Source organism: Copidosoma floridanum, unplaced genomic scaffold (assembly GCF_036245765.1).
Source record: "Copidosoma floridanum isolate Cflo_tuat_1 unplaced genomic scaffold, Cflo_Japanese_pri ptg000030l, whole genome shotgun sequence".
Lineage (NCBI taxonomy): Eukaryota > Metazoa > Arthropoda > Insecta > Hymenoptera > Encyrtidae > Copidosoma > Copidosoma floridanum.
Window position 1 is genome coordinate 2,346,129 of NW_028321907.1, and position 20,732 is coordinate 2,366,860.

The following is a 20,732-nucleotide window of genomic DNA, read 5'->3' on the forward strand; positions in this document are numbered from 1 at the left end:
ACTTTCAATCTTGCATTAACCTTAAAGTGCTTGAATACTTATCAGTTGGTTGATGAAGATAATGAATGAGAAATGTTAGAAATTTAAAAATTTATACTGCGGATAACATAGAAAAAAAAAATGCAAAAGATAAGTGTGCAGCATGCAGCCGCGCACTCAGTGGAACTTTCATCTGTCGTGTACCTCATTATAGAACAGTACCTTACTATACGCCATAGTTCCGCAATAAGGTCAATGTTCCACTGACTTGTCCACATGTCGTGCAAGAGTCATCTTAGAGATACCAGATACTCTAGCTCAAAACAACAAAGAGGGACAATCGGAGATCTGGTAGCTGGAACTTTCGACATTTGAAGTTGTAACCGGTACGAGCACGTTCATGCCCCGGCGCATTATCGAAACAAAAGGCTGTCGGGACACTCAGGACTTTGAAAGAGTTTTTTTTTAAGTTGTAGATTAAGTGACACACAATTAGACGTGCTAGGTCAAGGAGCGTATTAAAATAGTGAGACGTTGAAGTAAAAGACAGAAAGGTTTTATTTAGAGAGACCGAATCTCGTGCCAATCGGTAAGTACTGCACGAAATAAAAAAGTTTTTTATTCTACCTGGAATAAAGCAAATTTTCAACCAAGAAAATCAAAATGTGTTACTTAGCTGAGAGTAAGCATTGTTAAAGTTAATCGTTTCTGACAAAACTTCGTGTACCAGCTACTCAATCCATAACGTATGCGAAGTAATTTTATCTGTAAGATCCTATTACGCTTCGTTGCGTGTAGGGCACCTTTATCTTCCGTTTAGTACACAGACAAAGACCATTCACGAGAATTAATTGAAATGCAATCTCTTGCTTCCTAGACACGTTCTTAATGATACGGCAAAAATAACAGCCAAAACACACGCAAGTACATTTTTATTTACATTTGCAGCAGAGAAAATGGGACGCAACTTCGGCAAAAAGAAACAAAAGAAGGGTGGTAAGAAAAACAATGCTGGTAAGGCGAAGGTCAATGTAAACACCAAAAACGATGCCGTAGAAGAAGTCACCTGTCGAGAAGTAGCCATTTACCAGCCCCCTGCTAGTCAAAATGAAAGCGACAGTGACGAAGATGGGAGTGTAGAATGGGCATCATTTTTTTCTGAACAGCGTAGATCTCACAATTATTCCTCCAGTTCCAGGAATACCTATCGCCAGGCACGAAGAAGTGGAAATCGTTCCAGAGCTTATGATGATGAATATTACACTGAACAACTCCTACGGTCATTCATGTTAGGTCATGCAGTAAGAGCTTTCATTGATCATTTGTTTGAATGTATAATAGAACAACATTTTTAGGTTGAATTTTAATTTAGTGTATTTTTTCAGTTTTATACGATGATAAAAAAAAAAATTGTTTATTGTATTGGGTTTGTTCAGTTTCTTAAAAAGTATACACAAGTATTTTTTTGTGCAGTTACTTATTTATTTCATAGTTCACCGATTTAAACAAGCGTTCACATAATATTTTCTGATTAACGTAGTTTGAGTAACTCAAGATATCTTATACCATCGTTGAAAATTATAGTAAGAGCATTAAAAGTTAAACAATTTTTAATTTTCAATTAGTTACTGTAACTTAAAATATTCTTTAGCATGTCAATTTGAAATGCATACATCTTGTTTTACAAGTATAAATTATTTCGAAAATCATCCAAAGTGTGAAACAATTAAGTATTGTCAGTTTTTAAGAAGCAACATACATCAATGTTTTATAATATTTAAAACATTTTTTCTTTTTCTTTTTAAATTGTTATTCAGCACAAAGATGTAATCTGACAAATGAATGAGTAACAAAGATACTTAATTAAAAAACTCTATAAATATATATATAATATATAGAATATTAATAATAGTATGATTAACAGCACAATAATGAGCTAGTGACATGAGATCAAAGAGACTGTGTACTATCATAATTTTATAAATGTAATTACGCCTCTTCTATGATGTCACACATTATAATTTAAAGTTTTTCACATATAAAGTCTTTTGTTATTCTTTGAACGAAATCCTCATTTCCTTTGGCTAATTTTTCTGCACTTACAAGGGTTACTTAGCATCATTGATTGTTATTATTTTATGTGTCTTAAGATTGCCGTTTTTATAAAAATCAGCAAGATCTTTCAAAGCTCTGTTCTTTTACCTACAAATTGGTTTATGTCTTTTATGCTTCAAATTTTTTAAAAATGTTCTATTATGTAATACATCGAATAGCTAACAATTTTTTTTTAAATTGTGGTGTTACCTCAGCAAAAAGTGGTTATTTAATTGGTCGATACAATAATTATGTTACTTAAACATCATTGCTAAACGCAAAAATTCAAGTTGTACAATATTTGATTTTTATTTTCTTTAGATGAATATAATTCTAACGAATATACGGATTATACACCATGCAAGCGATTTTCAATAGGTATAAGAATTATTCGATGAGACGATTTTAATTTGAGAAAATGGAATGAAATTCTGTTATTGCCTCTGACTGCCTCTCGAACCCTTGGACGATTCTGCATATTCTCTCTGTTGGTGTTGATATTGCTGCTGCTGTCGCTGATGATTATCCTTTGACTCTCTGTCTTTGTACTCTTGATGATAGTCCCTAGAATTTTGATCTCGACGATCTCGCTGTGACTTGTTATTCTGACCTTTGTATTTTCTATTCCCTCGGTCGTCCTTATAATAGTTACCGCTACTGTGGTGCCCTCGAGATCTGTAAAACGGAGGGTAGCTCGAACTATTGTCCACGCGGACACTGCCATTCCGCAGCTGAGGCAAGACCGTGCTGTCCACCTCGACTTCCAGATCTTGTTGACGATCTTGGTGATGATGCCTGCTGTTCCGATGGTAATCTGATTGTGAGTTATGATCATATCTGCAATTTTAATTTTTTTAACCAATCATTAACAAATAACCCTTGACGGATATTCACCATTTTCATTTTAGATGAAACAAGATGCAAACACTATATTGGCCCATTACTTACCCGTAATTACTTCTGGAGGCGCGATGCCAGTAGCTTTGGGTCTGTAAAGGTGGGAATTTGTGGTAGTTCTCCTCCTGACCCTGGACTTCGTTTGCAGATCCGCGGCCGTGATAGGCGCTCTGGACACCGCGACTTCTGCCACCGTTGCCATTGCTGCTGTGAGTACTGCTCGATCTCAAGTTGGCCAATTCCTTGCGCTGATCCTCGTTTTCTTGGCGCAGTCGCTTAACGAGAGCTTGCGCGTCATCAAGTCGAGCTTGAAATTCGACTTGCTGGCACTCGAGTAGACTGTCGACTTGAATACCGATTTCCGAGGCTTTTTGCTTTTCCTTGGATTTCTCATGTACCTCTATCGTTCTGTGTGAATTTAAAAGGATTAAAAAAAAAAAAAATACGACTGTTACTTTACCTTTTGTTTACACACTTTTTTTGCTTTTCAACTACTTCTGTTAAATAAATGTTACGCTTTTTCGTTTCGTTTAGCGTGGCTTTCACGTCCTGCAATTCTTTTTCCAATAATTCAACTTGAAGAGGAGCAACGTTGACGTTTGTTGGGCTCCCCTGCTGTAAAAGAAATGAATAAACAGCATGAAAAAAGTGAAATTCAGGTCGACAATAAAGTTGCGTAAGTTACTTTTGGTTTCGCAAATCCATTTCCGCCATCTTCGGGAGAGGATGGGCTGCTGGAGCTATAACCAGTCCCTTTGGAGAATACCAGTTGGAACTGTAAGTCTACAAAAACAAAAAATATCGGTGTCAATTATGTGACCCTAATGATTTTTGAAAATATTAATTACCTCTGTTTCTCTGGCGCAGGACATCGACCTCCTGGTGAAGAGCGACAAGAGTAACCTGATGCTGATCTTGCAGAAATTTCAAGTTTTGCTCGAGTTGAGTTACCCTGTCACTGTACAGCCCTTGAAATCTGTCTTCGTCATTCTCCTCGTTTCTATTGGGTAATGGGATTATTTCGGGTGGCGGCTTTTTTCGCTGTAAGTAAATAAATTTTATTTTTAGACTGTTTTTTTTTTTTTTTTTTTTTTTTTTTTCAAAGTACCGAACAATTTGTTGAAATATTTCGGAACTTACTTGCGAAAAAGGAACGACTGGAAGTTTAACGAGAACTTTGGAAGTCATCTTGGTAAAAAATTGACTATTCTAAAATTGTGTCGATATCGAATGTTGCTCCACTTGGCAGACCTTGAACAGAAACAACCAAAAAGTACATAATTTATATTTAAAAATGGAATGCATCGACGAATCACAAACAAGCGTTCTTTTATTGATAAAGTTGATATCGCCGCTCAAACAATTTCAGACAGTAATGATAATATTATAGATCAGTCATTTGCAGAGCTCCTCGAATTCAGTACAGTTCGTTCGTAACAAAAAAAAAATGAGTACTGTAGCAATCATTCCACCAATGCGTGTCTGATTTACGAGCAAATATCACGTTTTCGAGGCCTCGCGTGCACGTAAAAGCAATCGTGGTAAAACTTTCGAAGACGCTCCACCCGTGAACCAATATTATCCCCCTCCTTGTCGAGCTTCCTCGTTCGAGAACACAATGAGCAACTATATTGGTGTTTCGCGCATCATCGACGCACCAGATATTCTCAAACGAGTGTTTCGATTCGATCGCAAACCAGATAGAACTTGTTGAGGCCCACCGCACAAAGAGTCCCGGCACCACACAAATTTTCCACTCGAACGATTCATGCGATGGGTATGATACAGCCGCCAAAGAGACACAGCCCCCGGCTCGGCCGCTGCATTTGTCCCCGATGCAAAAAAACACCCGGTCAATTAAGTCCGTCAACGGTGATGCATAAAATCCGAACATCCTCGCGTACCATCACATAATATACATGCACAACAAAAGGAGGAACGACAGCTTCACTCAAAGGCCCCTGACTCATAAATGTCGCAATATCTATATTCAGTGGCCTTGGCTGATTGACGGGAAAAAAAAGATACCCTCGAATGTATGGTAGAAAAAGTAAATGATAATTACTCAGTGTCGAAGACAAGCCAGCGTGTTGCAAACTTCACAGGAAGGACGAATCGGCTGTGCGTATATAGGAAACACTAAAAACGAGTACACAAGCGAGTATATTATATGTATATTGTATAAAAAAACAAGGCGAGCTGAGGCTGCTTTGGACGTTTTCCCCGGCAGCGATGGAGAAAAACGATCGGGCCAGACTGAAGGAGCACCAAGAGCTTCTGTAGGTATTGTCCCTGCACCTACACAAAAGTTTCCCCGTAGTTTTGGTGCATCACGTACATATACGTGAACACATCCGGCGACGCAGTAGCATCGCAACCAATACACGATTACAGCAGCAAAGGGGGTATTGATCTGCGGCCCTCCTCTCTCCTAGACTCGCTTTCCGTACATGGAGCCCCTAGAACGCGAGAGGAGAAGCGTCGGTGTATAGCAAACTCGCGCGTCCCTGAACCCACCCTCTCCCGTCGAAAACCGCCCACCCTTGTGTGTTTCCGCGCGCGCGCGCGTGTTTTGCGTGCATCTCCACCTACCCCTCGAGGGTGCTGGTATAGCGTGACCGCACCCTCGAGTTGCGCGTAACATATATCCCTCCCATGGCTACGAAGCGTCTCCTACTAGCTCTCCCTTCTTTGCTCAAACTTTTGGAATTTTTTCTCATTGCGTATTTTTCCAACTTGGTTCGATATGTTCTCCCCTCCCATACAAGGTTCAGGATTTTTTTTTTTTTTTTGTTTCTCATCCTTTCTTTGCCTTTGCAGATTTTGCTACTCTCACTACATCTTATGCGCCTGGCGAGCTTTCGCAAGCTCTTTACTACATCACATCGAAGGTAGCAAAAAATTCGATTAAAAATTATCCAAAACAAAAAGGACGATATAGTTGTAAGACCGATTGTCGCATCACTGTTTGTTGTGCGTATTGGCTTCAAGGATTGTGTAAAAAAAAAAAAAAAATCAATTGTATTGTAAAATTAAAAAACGAATGCTTGTATCGATGATTTTTCGCGAAAGCAATTATCGATCGGACCCATGAAATTCGAAGAGAGAAACGCGCAGCTCCAAATTCAAGTATCAAGTACATATATAGGCGTAGGTTTTATTTATACACTCGGTAAAAATTAATCACTTCCTCTGTATAGCCAAAAATAAAACTCGTGTGATTTACTATTGCGTATGTACATTGGATAGTATACGCAAACACACACGTAAGTCATTTACGTTACAGAGCATTTAAGCGAAGCTCGCGTATCTACATATATACGTAAATCCCTCCCACACCTATTTAATTAAAGTAAGTATATATAGTACACGTATCAAAAAATGCCAATTCCAAATTCTTTTATTTAGTGTTGTTTATGCGGTGTATTCATCGGTACCAGTTAATTTTTGTTTTTTAGTCGGAGAGGAGCCTCCTCCGACTCCGAACTCCGAAGCAGACCTGCAGACGTCTTCTCGGGCGTGCGCACAGAAAAAGACACGATAAAGATATACTCTTATACACGCGAACGAAAACGAACGTGTCGTTTTTATTAGCCATGCAAGTGCATTCGTGAGGTGGCAGCTTATTACACGACTTTCTGCGATAACAGTCATCACGTTGCACTCGCCGTCAAATCGATTATTTACCAATCAAGGGGAAATTAAGAAGAAGAAAAAAATGTTTTCTACTGGTAGATAGTAGTTGGAGTGCTGGTACTGGCTGCTGTCATCGTCGTCCGACAATTTACATACCATCGTCTTTGCTTGTGTACAAATGTGAGTGGCCGAGTATCAAAATTTTGTTTATGTCGTCCATCGTTTATCGCGACAATTGTCTCGCTCGAGTTTGCTGCATTTTTATTCGTAATTCGATCGTGTTTTCTGTGATTGTTATGAATTATAGTAAATTCAAATTTTGTTTGTCTTAAGGTAAGGCAATGATTTTCAGGTTTTCCGTGGCTCAGCCTTAGAGAATAAGCATTAGTGTAAACTGTTTGGTTCAAGTAACAGGTAATTATATTATTTTAAGATGTCATAGTAACTTTTCATTTTTTTATTTATTTTTTTTTTTATTTTTACAAGTTAAAACACTTGAGCTTTGCTGTTGTTTTACTGCAACACCAATGGGTCAAACGCTCACAGAACCAGTCAGGACCAAAAAATCATCGTGTTGCCGTGACTCCAACTATCTAGTAGGCAGCTCGTGTATGCAAGGATGGAGAATCAGGATGGAAGATTCTCATACACACTTGTTATCCTTGACCGATGATCCAAAGGCAGCCTTCTTTGCGGTCTATGATGGCCACGGAGGTAAGTCATCCTCATGACAAATCACATTTGGTATTGATTCAACGTTAAAATTCTCTTTTGCCTAGGATCTGCTGTTGCACAACACGCAGGACACCATTTACATAATTACATTACTAGTCAAGATGCATACAAAGAGGGTAACATAGAAGAAGCTATGAGAAAGGGCTTCCTATCCTTGGATAAAGAAATGGAAACTAATGAGTCTCTAAAAAATACCGGGTCCACTGTTATAGCTGTTCTTATTAAAGATAATATTTTATATTGCGTAAGAGCAACAAATTTTATTTTTACCAATTGAAAAATAAAATCTCTGTTTACCGAAGTAATCGTTTTTTCAGGCCAATGCAGGTGACAGTAGAGCAATAGCGAGTGTGGCTGGGGTAGCTGTGCCCCTCAGCCATGACCACAAACCTACACTAAAGGAAGAAAAAGAACGTATCGTGGCTGCTGGAGGCTACGTAGAATTTAACAGAGTTAACGGTCATTTAGCTTTGTCGCGCGCTTTAGGTGACTTTATGTTCAAAAAAAACGATAGTAAAAAACCAGAAGAACAAATAGTAACCGGTAAATATTGCTAAGTTATGTCTGTAAAACAGACAATTTTATATTTCGTTTGCACATTTCTCTCTCTCTTTTTAGCCCTCCCCGAAATAACTCGTCACGAAATAACAGAAGACTGGGAATTTCTAGTTCTGGCTTGTGACGGCATCTGGGATGTCATGAGCAACGAAGAAGTCGTAGATTATTTGAGGCATCGCTTTGCATACGCGGCGTCGAGGGAAGAGGAAGACTTACGAACGCTGTATCCAGAAGAGATGTGCGAGCATCTGCTTAATCATTGTCTGGCACCGGATGCTCTTATGGGAACTGGATGTGACAATATGACGATCATTCTTATTAGTCTTCTCCATGGCAAATCCTACAAGGAAATGTGCCTGCGCTGCCAGAGGCCAACCGCAAATCAAGAATCTGAAGAGTAATAATACGTTTCTTCCATCCCTCATTACTGCTTTGCAATCAATGCGTATTCAAAACCAAAATGTCATTGTTGTATTTATTATGTATTCTTTTTTTGTTAGATTGTGGTTTATAAATATTTTTATAACTAAGAAAAATTGCGGTATTTAAAAACTTTTTTTTAATATTTTATTACTTACAATTTCATTAGTTTATAAATAACATTTTGTTTGCGGCATAACAATATTATTTGCATGGGCTTAAAGTCCGTATCGGTCTTGCAGAGAATTAACAGCAGCATTGGCAAGTGAACTGAGTCTGCCAGCTACTTTGTGAACACCCTGCCTAACGCTTTCGCGAACATCTTCCAGGTCTACACCACCTCTTCCGCCAAGGTTCATTGAATAAGACGAAGTTGGTGAAGCTGGACTTGTTTCCCCAAAGTAATCTGCCGAGGAGATGGCGGACGAGAATTCGAATCGTCGCAAATTATTTTTTTGCTCCCACTGAAAATAAAATTAAGCTTACCTCCTTCTGATTCGTTAAAAAACATAATTCTTGTTGGAATAATCGAGTTACTTACATTGCTGTCGTTAGGGGAGTCTTTGAAAAATTGTTCGGAACTGATTGCTTTTGCATTAGCATACTTTTTGACGATGTCACTCTCTTGCGGAGCTTTACTGTTACTGCTACTGCTGCTTCTACTCGAATTTCTAGGAGCAGTTGATGTCTCTTTTGGTGGTGCAGCGGAAAATTGTGATGATACTCCGCGGCGACTGAAATCAGGATCCTCCTCAATGATGAATTCGTCAATACCACTTGATTTTCTACGTAATTCTACTTCCACGAAATCGTTCAAGAGGAAGTCAATGTCTATTTTCTTTTCTCTCCTTGGCTCTGTGGCTGTTATTACTTTGGAAGAAACTTCTTGTGTGATAACTTGCATATCATTTACAGCTGAGTGACTCGAGCCTCTAAAATAAGTAATTGGAGAGATAAAAAAAAAAAAATAATAAAAATAATTATCAATATGAATCATTCATCGAAATAATTACCGCTTCGTATTGAAACCTATTCCAAGACGTTCAGCTTGGTTTGCTTTCCTAGGATCTAATTTTCGAGTTCTTTCCTCAATTTTTTTTGCTAGCTCGGTTAAATCTTGTTCATAACGATATTGTAAACGTTCTTCTATCTCCTTCTTTTCCTCTTTATTCTTGGGTGGTTCTATTTCTTTGCTTATCTTTCCAGCTTCTGCAGCGCTCTTTTCTATCTCCTCGAAATTCGTTGTTATTCTCTGGGCACCAAGGCCACTGACTTTCTTCCCAAGCTAAGAGGAAAATTTTTGTTCTCACATTCAACAGTTTTCATCAACATACGTACATGTAAACAATAAATATTTACCATTCCCTTCTTGGGTTGAGGTTTCCTAACACCAATTGTAGACTTTCTTACAGCTGTTCCGAGCATGGGTGATTCTGAAATATTTGCAGATGGTCCCAGAACCTCCTTTGAGGGCTCAATTGTGTTTTTTGTCAAGTGTATGTTGTCAAGTTCGTGTATGACATGATCTTCATTTAATAGTTTCGTTATGGTATCTTCATGGACATGATTACTAGGCACAACGGTTTCAGAATTATCGATATCAAAGTTTTCGTGGGCTTCAAAGAAGTCAACGTCATTTTGATTACTTTCTGGTTCAACGTTTTCTTCTAAATGCAACTGCAAAGAAAAAGGAAGAAATGTCAATAGCTACTTAACAATACTCGAAAGAATGTAATTTTTAGCAAAGTGAAACACCTTAATTTTATTAATTGATTATCAAGCTAAATAACAATTAGTATATTATTTATTAATTATTTTAAAAACATCAAGTGAAAATTAATAAATAGTTCAGTGGCTTGAAAAATCAAAGCATTTTTTCAGCTCACCAATTTTTGGTTTTTAGTTGTAGGTAGATAAACCTGTGTTTCATCAAATGAATATCAAATATCAAGATTATTATACTGATAAAGTTAGTCATTGAGTCCAATGATAAAAAAAACATACCTTAGTTCTATACTTTTGCATTGCTTGGGCAGATGCTTCAGACAATTTTTGTTTGTACATCACAGCAGCTCTTGACGTATACTTTTGCTGTGCATCATTACTCGTACAATTGTATTGGAGAAAGAATTTTTTCTACAAAATTGAATGTTCAACGAATTTTTCATAGGACAACAATATATAGATTTATGAAAATGTTTATATACTCACAGCATTGGCATTGCCACCCAATTGCATGTTCCTTAACTGCAACCATGTCCAATTGGTGTCAAGTTGCGTGGAGCGTACAAAAGTCAAGTGAACTCCAAGGTTTCGATGTACAGCCGAGCAGTCTATGCAAAGAAAAACTCCATATGTCACGCTGGACCAGGCTGGATTCTTGGCATTGCAGTCAAAGCATGTCTGGGTAAAAACAAACAACGACTCATCAGTACAAGAAAACAGCTGTTTTCAAAATTCTCCTTGCTTGTCACGAATTCACCACCACAAGGCATCTGCCTATACGTGACAAGAGGGTGCTCCAAAATATATTGAATAATGCGAAATAGAAAAGAAAAGTAGGCTGTTGGCTATGAATTAATTGTAAGAAAACCACCTAGTGCCTGTAACTGGTTCACTTGACGTTAGACAATCGTTTTAGAACAACACCTTTTTTTTCCACATCATCACTCATTAACCAAATCTCGCGTGTTAACCGACGTTAACATTGAGGCAAGAGAAAGAATAAACACGAACCTTGTTGGCAGGTTGTGCTCGTAGACGTTTGAAAACTTCCTCGATGTCGATCTTGCTTGGTGCATGATCTGCCATTTTTGACGTACCTCTCTGCTCACTGCCTATAGTACCTACTACTTATACTTATACTTACAAAACAATTAAATTTGCTATACCTATGCTTGATATTGCTAAGGAGAGTAAGGAGATCGAGATCGAGCAGAGTATACGCAGCCACTACATACGTATTCACACAAGCACCTACACTTACTTAACAACAACGCACTGTTACTTAGATGTGATGTCCTCCTCTCTCTCCGACGAACCCTGAATGAGTATAAATGTGTGTAAAAGTAGTGCAGTTTATACACTTTTTATCGTAACCGCGGAAGTAAGTATACCTTATAAAAAATGAGAAACCGTTGTGTCCTTTTTGGACAATATGTATTTGCACGCGCATTTACGAATACACAATACACAATGTCCTAGTACTCCTAGTCCTAGTCCTAGACTCTCTCACCAGTCCTACCTACTACTCTTACTAGGATCCAGGATATCCAGGATTTAAAGGATTTGCCACAGCGCATTGCGTACACCTATACCTATGTATACGTTTGCTGTACCTATATTTTAGAGGTGCATATATGTGTATATATGTGACTGGCAAACTTGCGGGAAATTCAAATATATCAAAAATCCAATGAAAATAGATATTAGAGATAAACACAATTTGATGCATTCATAATTAATGAGTAATCTAATGAAAGTAACTTTGAGTGCGAGAATAATTTTTTTTATCTTTTGTTTGTGAAAATTAAAAGTTTGAAATACTTATCACTATACTTGATAAAAGTCGCAACAAAAACCTTATTTTAGCATCGGAAATGACTCACAAAAGGAACATTATAAGACAGTGATGATATAACACTCGTAAAAAATTTTGATTCGAGAACATAAAAATAATAGCTAACGGATGGGTGCAGTAGCGCGCTGTTTTATACCCTTCGTGCGAGATATGGATTGCTATCGCAGGAACAGTCTCGCGGGATAACGGCGCAAAATCTACAGTGAAACCTAGTGTTTTTTAAAAACGCACACATGAGAGATGCTCTATAAAAATTAATAAATCGATATTGGCTATCAAGTGAGTAAGTGCGCCAGAGTCTGCTCGTTTTTGATAAATCGGAATGTTCATGAAAAAAAAGTTCTTTGACTCAGGGCCACAGTGCGTTCGAGTCAATAATGTTAATGCATAACAATAATGTTGATAAATAAAAAAGTGCATTTAATAAGTGACCCAGAGCGATCAAGTTTTTTGAAATAGTATGCGGAAAATAGGTGTTTTCCGAACTATTTTTAGTGCGGCACATCAAATTTCCTACATTGATAATGAAAAAAGTAAGTGGAAAACTATTTTCCAGTATTCGGCAAAGATTTTATATTTTCCAGTGTGCGGGAGAGAAGTTTTCCTACGAGTTTAAAAAGTCTTTGTTTGCGAACCAAGAGGTTTGCGGCCCAAGCCAAAGGCGAGGGACGTAACGAGGTTCGTAAAGGAGACTTTTCGAATGGGTATTAGAAAACTGCTTTTTTGCCCGGGGAAGTACCTACGTAGACACCCTTATGGATACCTACGAGTCATCCCAAGACCATAGGATCATTTACAAATCAAAATTTTTAGCTTGAAATAGAGCCAAAACTTAATGTGCCCGTATCTCCGTGAACAATGGACATACAGCGAAATAAGCCTTTATTTGAGATCACGAATTAAAAAAAAATTTTTTTTTTGGAAATGCTCGTGCTAGGCATTTTCACTCGTATTAAAAATGAATTTGACGACTAGAAAACATACGTAGACACCCTCACAAATACCAACGAGTCATCCCAAGACCATAGGACAATTTAAAACTTCAAATTTTAAGCTCAAAAATGAACAAAACTTAAAATGCCCGTATCTCCGTAAATAATGGAGATACAGCGAAATAAGCCTTTATTTGGGATCACGGAAATGGAAAAAATTTTTTTTTTTTGAAATGCTCGTGCTAGGCATTTTCACTCGTATTAAAAATGAATTTGACGACTAAATAACATACGCAGACACACTTACGAATACCTACGAGTCATCCCAAGACCATAGGATCATTTGCAAATCAAAATTTTTGGCTTGAAATAGAGCCAAAACTTAAAATGCCCGTATCTCCGTAAATAATGGAGATACAGCGAAATAAGCCTTTATTTGGGATCACGGAAATGGAAAAAATTTTTGTTTTTTGAAATGCTCGTGCTAGGCATTTTCACTCGTATTAAAAATGAATTTGACGACTGGATAACATACGTAGACACTCTCACAGATACCTACGAGCCATCCCAAGACCATAGGACAATTTAAAACTTCAAATTTTAAGCTCAAAAATGAACAAAACTTACAATGCTTGTATCTCCGTAAATAATGGAGATACAGCGAAATAAGCCTTTGTTTGGGATCACGAAAATAAAAAAATTTTTTTTTTTTGAAATGCTCGTGCTGGGCATTTTCACTCGTATTAAAAATGAATTTGACGACTAAATAACATACGTAGACACCCTCACAAATACCAACGAGTCATCCCAAGACCATAGGACAATTTAAAACTTCAAATTTTAAGCTCAAAAATGAACAAAACTGAAAATGCCCGTATCTCCGTAAATAATGGAGATACAGCGAAATAAGCCTTTGTTTGGGATCACGAAAATAAAAAAAATTTTTTTTTTAGAAATGCTCGTGCTAGGCATTTTCACTCGTATTAAAAATGAATTTGACGACTGGATAACATACGTAGACACTCTCACAGATACCTACGAGTCATCCCAAGACCATAGAATCATTTGAAACTTTAAATTTTAAGCTCAAAAATGAACAAAACTTAAAATGCCCGTATCTCCGTAAATAATGGAGATACAGCGAAATAAGCCTTTATTTGGGATCACGAATATAAAAAAAATTTTTGCGATATTGCCGACCCTTTGTAAATATTTTATTCGATCAGATTAACTCTCTAGATAGTCCACTTAATCGTTGCGAACGTCCACAACGCTAAGATACTGCTCTGAATTTGAAAATTTAGTGTCAGTTTTTATTTATTTGAATAGTTCTTATAGAAAGCTTCATGAAGTTACATTACATTGAACCTTACACAGAAATAGTACATAAAGTCGAGTTTTAAGCTCTTTATTGTGAAACCAATATATAAGTGGTTTGTTTGATATAAAACTTATTAACACCGTACGTCTTCGGTTCCTCTGCCCTTAAGTGACATGGAAACGTTTTTTTAGCTTGCTTTACACTATCTATTTACAAATCTAGTACTTAACTTTTACTGAATTGAAGGTGTATCGTCGAATCCATGAACGAAAAGTATTGTTAACCCTATTTTTTATCTTTTTTTTTACGAATATATATTGTTTTTATAATTGTTTTACTATATTAGTTCTGATTTATTACTAAAATTATTATACAGCGTAGGTATCAAAACTACCCTATTGTCTTGTTCGTGTAATATTGTTTATATATATACATACATATATATATATATATATGTATATATATATATATATATATATATATATATAATAGAGCCCCCCCTCTTACTCGTACTCGTACAACAGAGCTACAGAGCGCCAGTGAATTAAAGGTATATATAGTTGACTTTCCGATCTGACAGTAATGTAGAGCGCAACTTACCGAAAATTACTTGCTCTGGTAACGATTGCGGAAAACACCTCATCACACGCATGATGCACGTAGTATATTATACCACGTGTGATTGTCTTCCCCTGTGTGATAATGATTTGACAACAAATAGATAGACGGACAGCTCAACATACCGCTATCTCTTTTGCACTTGGTATAACGCTCGCCGCTCTCGCCGCCCTCGCTGGTGAAGTATTTAAAAACAATAAAACATATTTAATAAAGTAATGCATTGGAAATACCTAACTGGAAAAATGTTGAAGAAAAGCTATGATTGAATGCATTTTATTTTTTTTTACTAAAAAAATATTATTCAGTAGTGTGCGCAAATATCACGTTGTATACTAAAATACTAAAGGAATTGGATACGTATACTTTTCGTCTTTACCGCCACTAATATGGTAGTCGAGCGTTGTGTAACAAATCCAGCTATTTGTTGTCACATCATTATCAACACATTATCAGGATAAGCTTTAATGATGTGACAGCAAATAGATGGACGACAAGTGTACAAATAGATGAACGACAACTTGTACACTTGTCGTCCATCTATTTGTTGTCAAGTCATTATCACACATTGTCAGAGTAAGCACAAGCACACATAATATAATAGTATATCGCGTGAAGTTGTGAAGAAAGTTATAGCATTCAGTTTTCATCAGCTTAAGTATAACGTTCGTTAGCAGTGTGATTCTACGTGGCAGTAAATCGTAATTGTTGAGTCGTGATCAAAGTTTAGAACTGTTTTTTTATCAACTAGTAAATTTGCCTTTTTTTTTATTAACACGTAAAATTTTTCAATAACATTTGCAAAACACGTTTGTGTAACTGTATTTCCGTCGCTTATTTCAAATTAGCCCTATTTGTACTAACGTTTGTACCCTCGAAACTTGTTTAAAAATATTGACATTGACAAGTTATAAGGTTTTTTTGTGGTATAGAAATGAATCAACTTATAGAAACCAGCTGCGAGGTAAGTCGACTTCCATTCAAATGTTCGAGCATATTCCGGAAAAAACCGGCCGCATGATTTTTAATTTGAGAAGTAAAAGAAAGAAGCATTTTCTATCAGTTTTGAGGTAAAGAAATATTTACATATTGCAAAATAGATTAATTTTCGAACGCAACTTTATGTAGCAGTAGCTACTAGCTAATACCATGATGTAAAAATACGCGATGCGGCGTTCCGACGTCTCATTTTCGTGCCGTTCTGCGCCTTCCATTGCGACGCCATATTTGAGGGAGACGTGGCTATATACTACAGCGGCGAAGAGCCTGTACAATGAAACGAAGCCGCTTAAGTTGAAACTAAAACTTATCCCATGCATCTCACCTCGAATTGAGATATATATATTTATATATTTGTACATATATACGTAAACTGATCATCGTTTACCTGTTTGTTCAGTTTTTTATGTGCAAATATTGCCGAATTGGGTGTTTGGTCACTATAATAACTGGAATGAAAGTATTGAAGCAAAAAATATACATTGTTTCACGAGTTTCTTGATGCTAATATATGTTTTATATTTTAAAAACTTTTGAAATCCGCAGACAGACATGGCGGCGCGGTGGAAGCCATGATGTAAGAAATATAATGTGTGGCGTTGCACATCCATTTTGATTCGCACCGCCATGTCTGTCTGCGAATTTCAATAGCTTTTAAAATATAAAGCGTATTAACATCAAGAAACTCCTGAAACAATATATATTTTTTATTTCAATATTTTCAATCCAGTTGTTTCAGTGACCAAACACCCAATTTGGCAATATTTGCACAGAAAAAACTAAATAAACAGGTAAACGATGATCAGTTTACGTATATATACACAAATATATAAATATATATATCTCAATTCGAGGTGAGATGCGTGCATGGGATAAGTTTTAGTTTCAACTTTAGCGGCTTCGTTTCATTGTACAGGCTCTTCGCCGCTGTAGTAGTCACATCTCCCTCCAATATGGCGTCGTGTTGAAAGGCGCAGAACGGCACGAAAATGAGACTTTGGAACGCCACACCTTATATTCTTACATCATGGTGGAAGCATTGATCAATCAAAATGGATGCGCAACGCCGCGCGGGCCGCACCTTGTATTTTTACATCGTGGCTAATACCATGTGTTTTTATATATATATACATGTGCTTACACTGACATCGAATAGAAAGATGTTAAAGGAAATGGATGGTTGTGTTCGCAATTTTGGATCCATAATGGGTCCATTTGGTATAAAGTACTGGATGATGACATCACATGAATACGTGAAACGCATATACCCGTTACATCTATATATGTGTTTATAGTAACATCGAATAGAAAGATGTTAAAGGAAATGGATGATTGTGTTCTCAGTTTTGGATACATATTGGATCCATTTGGTATAAAGCACCGCTGCACTGGACAGTGGTGGGTTTCCGACGCAACTCGGAGGTTAATTCTGACTCAGACTTGTTAAGATTGATTTAAAGTTAGATGAGAAAGGTTTATAATCAGATGTTAAACGAACGACGAATAGTTGTCTTTTATTTCGAAGTCATGATTAATCTCACTTAAGTCAGGCCTCATATTTATTTAAAAAAAAAAATGCATGATACTTCTTCTTTCGTCAATTAATTGCATTGATAAAAGTTGATTATACAAATATCACCACATATCGCTTTAATATTTCCGATTAGTTCACAATAGTTTTACTCGTTTAACCATACCGTTCTATGGATAACTTATTGCACTTACAATAAATAATTTATCCTACTAATTTTTTTAGGAACGAAAGGATTGACAGACAGTCGACAAGGAAAGAACTTAAATTTTTTCCGGACTGTCCTTAAACACTTGTATACACTAAATTATTTTCCAGTTAAAATTTACTTGTTTGTTTGTTTTATTTATATCTGAACGATAATTATATCAATAGAACTATCTTGTAGACACATACTCACCTATGAATATATCTGTACTTGGTTTGGTTCTCAACTTCGAATTCAAAATCTTGTGATAGGATTCAAGTTTATTATTGGTTCTATCTACCATATTAAATATGCTAAATACTTCCGGAGTAACTTTAACCATCCATTCATTTCGAAAGTAAACATCTCAAAATCTTTACCATTTGGCTAATTTCTTCTGATCATTTTTAAAAATTTTTTTTAAAAGTTTTCTTATTATTTTAAATGCTTTTTCAGCTTTATCAGCTGGAAAAAGTGGTATTAACAAAATTTTCTTCATAATTTCATAGCCAATATTATTGTTCTCCTTATTATTTTGTCTCAAATATATCCTATATTTTTTTGAGTTAGCTTTTCGTATTACAGCCTAAAATAAAAATATGCTAAATTTCAATAGTTTAACTTGCATATATGTAAAATTCATGAAAAATAGTGATCAGGAATTAAAAAATTTTAAAATTATATAAGACGTAATCGATTTTTTTTTACAATATTTATTACACTGGACATGATTGGTAGGTTAAAACTTATTTATAATAATATATTACTTGGCAGTTTAAACATTAAAGAGTTAAAAACTTATTAATAATTAAAAATTAATTACGAATATTAAAAAGATTTAGGAATTTAATGTATCTATGCAATTTAACACTTAAAACTGTAAAAATGATAAGTTATGAGTTTTGTCAATTTTTTATTTGCTTACAACTTCTACTACCGATCTAGTTATAAATGGTTAAAAACAGCATCAACAAGTTTCGAATGGCTTAGAGCTTTTTTCCAACCAATTATAACATTTGTTAATGCGTGAGTGCAAGAGAAATGGTATACATTCAAAACATAAATAATGTATATAAATTATTTAATTATGATTGATGATTAAATTTTTTTTTTTTTTTTTTTATGTGTGAGGATATCGTTGTTACACGGATGCTATTAGGCATTGTGTGATTATTTTTTAATTTCTTTTTTAACTTGGCATTTTTCAATGTTTTTTGATATTATAAATCTAATTATTTTTCACAAGGCTCATGATGTCGTTAGTCAGAATGCGTGATTTTTCCAAAAATCGAACGATATATATACTACATTTTTGCGCTTTATAAATGTATGGTCATATTTTTTAACCTACTAAGTTTCTTTCTCTATGTTAGCAAGCCTGTAATGGGGCACTTTCCAAAGATATTTGCCGAGAAAGACGTAAAAATTGGCTTCATGGTTATAAATGACAGACGGTATCAGAATACCAACGCTGATGTACGTAAATGGGTCATTCTTTTAAAAACCGAGCACTTTTTGACCAACACATCTCAGAATTGGCTGAATTTTTTTTTCCAGACTCTACTTTTAGCAAAAAACATAAAAGTTCGAGGTTTTTTTTTTTTACGTATTTTAGATAATATAAGCGGTCGAAAATTCGATGAAAGCGAGTTTTTAACTTGAAGACTAATTTTCAAAAATTCATAATTCCGGTTCTATTGGAGCTAAAGATTTAATTTTTTTTTTATTATAAATTACTATGTTAACTTAATATTCAACATTATGAAAAAAAGAGTATTAATAATATTTATTTATAATGTGAAACTAGACAACTTTAAACCCATTCGGTAATTTTTTCAACAGATTCTTATGTTGAATAATTGAACAATAATGCATTTTCGGTAGTAAAGAGAGAAGAGCCATTTTTGGGTGAGGTAACAGAAATTTTAAAATAAAATATGATTGGAAGATTGCTCTGCCCTGTGAGAGCAATAAATCTTTTCTAACAGAATTTTTTTTTCAACGTAAATCTTTCAATACAAATATATACATACGATTTGCGAACGCGTCCATAGATAATTATATAGATTTAAGGTGGCTCATCATGCTTGTCCTATCCATTTGTGTGACATTATAGACTATCACACTTGAAAATATTGAGTAGCAGGCTCAATATATATACCTACATAGATACGAATCCGCTTGTTTACGTACTGAGGTTAGCCCCGAGTTTCGGACTTTCTTAGAAAAAAGATTAATCAAACAACCTGCTCCTAGTTTTTTTGTAACATATGGCTCGACTTTTAGCCAAAAAAAGCTAAAAATTTGGGTGAAATAATAAAAATGCCTTATAAGACTAACTCTAGAATTTAAAATTTGAATGCATTTTTTCGACTTTGGTCGGCAACATGCTTTGAAATTCAAATAGTAGATCCGTTGAGTAATACTTTACCATGAATTTTAATTTAGGTGCAATAGCTGCTCAACTTTCATAAAGGTAATAATTCACCTCAAGAATTAACATAATAAAATATGGTGATAAAAAATAGCTTCTTTACCGAATTATATTTCTTGCTCATAATGGTTAAAATTTGGTGCACTCCATTAATATTTGGACTCGTCTTAAATGTAGCGTCTACAAATATACTATTTTCTTCATTAAACTTATTCAAAAAATCCTTGTCATAGAGAATAACGTGGTATCCATGAGATGAAGAGTTTAACAACTCTGCAGAGAGGGAAGTTTTATTGCCTTTTTTATCAATAAACTTTAAGAGCGATGGATTTTCCTGCATCTGCTTGCCGAATTCTTTAATTGAATCGTAGCGCTTGCAAATAGATGTATGTTTCACTTTATGTTGGGCTCGGTGCATAGTTATATGAACATTTTCATAAGCAAAGTATTTGTCTAATCCATCGAGCCTATGAAGTATTAGATTTATAAATAATTAAACAAATAAATCAATATGTGTCTGTGTGTCTGTCTATGCAAATGTATATGGGTCATTAAACAAAAATTGATAATTACGAATTGATAGATGCGATACTTTCACGCCCTAGTTGAGATTTTTTAACTTAAACATTAAGAATTTTAAATTATTTTTTTCAAGTTGTTTGTCATAACAACGGATAAACATGTGTGTACACTAATGTACATGGGACTTTTTGCGTAAAATATCATATGCTATATAGTTTTAATGTTCAATAAACTAAATATTATTTAAATTAAATACTTTAGAAAATGACAGTTTTTTTCAAACATCATA

The 20,732-nt window shown here is 35.4% G+C and overlaps 3 protein-coding genes across 5 annotated transcripts; 1 reads left to right on the forward strand and 2 right to left on the reverse strand.

Annotated features, from left to right (window-relative positions):
- Nucleotides 1-1,695: 1,695 nt before the first annotated feature.
- On the reverse strand, nucleotides 1,696-5,345 carry LOC106641301 (uncharacterized). Its single transcript, XM_014355682.2, has 7 exons — nucleotides 5,036-5,345; nucleotides 4,111-4,221; nucleotides 3,819-4,011; nucleotides 3,656-3,753; nucleotides 3,446-3,585; nucleotides 3,022-3,378; nucleotides 1,696-2,910 (listed from the first exon to the last, which is right to left on the reverse strand). Exons 2-7 carry the CDS (start codon nucleotides 4,156-4,158, stop codon nucleotides 2,508-2,510), a joined length of 1,239 nt encoding a protein of 412 aa, XP_014211168.2. The 5' UTR covers nucleotides 4,159-4,221; nucleotides 5,036-5,345; the 3' UTR covers nucleotides 1,696-2,507.
- Nucleotides 5,346-6,427: 1,082 nt separating this feature from the next.
- LOC106641315 (putative protein phosphatase 2C T23F11.1) lies at nucleotides 6,428-8,435 on the forward strand. Of its 2 annotated transcripts, none has more exons than XM_089596502.1 (6): nucleotides 6,428-6,786; nucleotides 6,940-7,020; nucleotides 7,093-7,320; nucleotides 7,386-7,585; nucleotides 7,659-7,884; nucleotides 7,960-8,435. In XM_089596502.1, the coding sequence occupies exons 3-6, from the start codon at nucleotides 7,134-7,136 to the stop codon at nucleotides 8,298-8,300; spliced, it is 954 nt and encodes a 317-aa protein (XP_089452628.1). In that variant the 5' UTR covers nucleotides 6,428-6,786; nucleotides 6,940-7,020; nucleotides 7,093-7,133; the 3' UTR covers nucleotides 8,301-8,435. The 2 variants fall into 2 exon arrangements, with proteins under 2 accessions (XP_089452628.1, XP_089452629.1); XM_089596503.1 differs by having other exon boundaries at nucleotides 6,959-7,020.
- Nucleotides 8,432-11,581, reverse strand: ArfGAP3 (ADP-ribosylation factor GTPase activating protein 3). Of its 2 annotated transcripts, none has more exons than XM_089596501.1 (9): nucleotides 11,306-11,408; nucleotides 11,056-11,168; nucleotides 10,531-10,722; nucleotides 10,324-10,455; nucleotides 10,206-10,238; nucleotides 9,679-9,996; nucleotides 9,333-9,604; nucleotides 8,861-9,251; nucleotides 8,432-8,783 (listed from the first exon to the last, which is right to left on the reverse strand). In XM_089596501.1, exons 2-9 carry the CDS (start codon nucleotides 11,128-11,130, stop codon nucleotides 8,538-8,540), a joined length of 1,659 nt encoding a protein of 552 aa, XP_089452627.1. In that variant the 5' UTR covers nucleotides 11,131-11,168; nucleotides 11,306-11,408; the 3' UTR covers nucleotides 8,432-8,537. The 2 variants fall into 2 exon arrangements, with proteins under 2 accessions (XP_089452627.1, XP_089452626.1); XM_089596500.1 differs by lacking the exon at nucleotides 10,206-10,238 and adding an exon at nucleotides 11,436-11,581 and having other exon boundaries at nucleotides 8,433-8,783; nucleotides 11,306-11,361.
- Nucleotides 11,582-20,732: the final 9,151 nt, after the last annotated feature.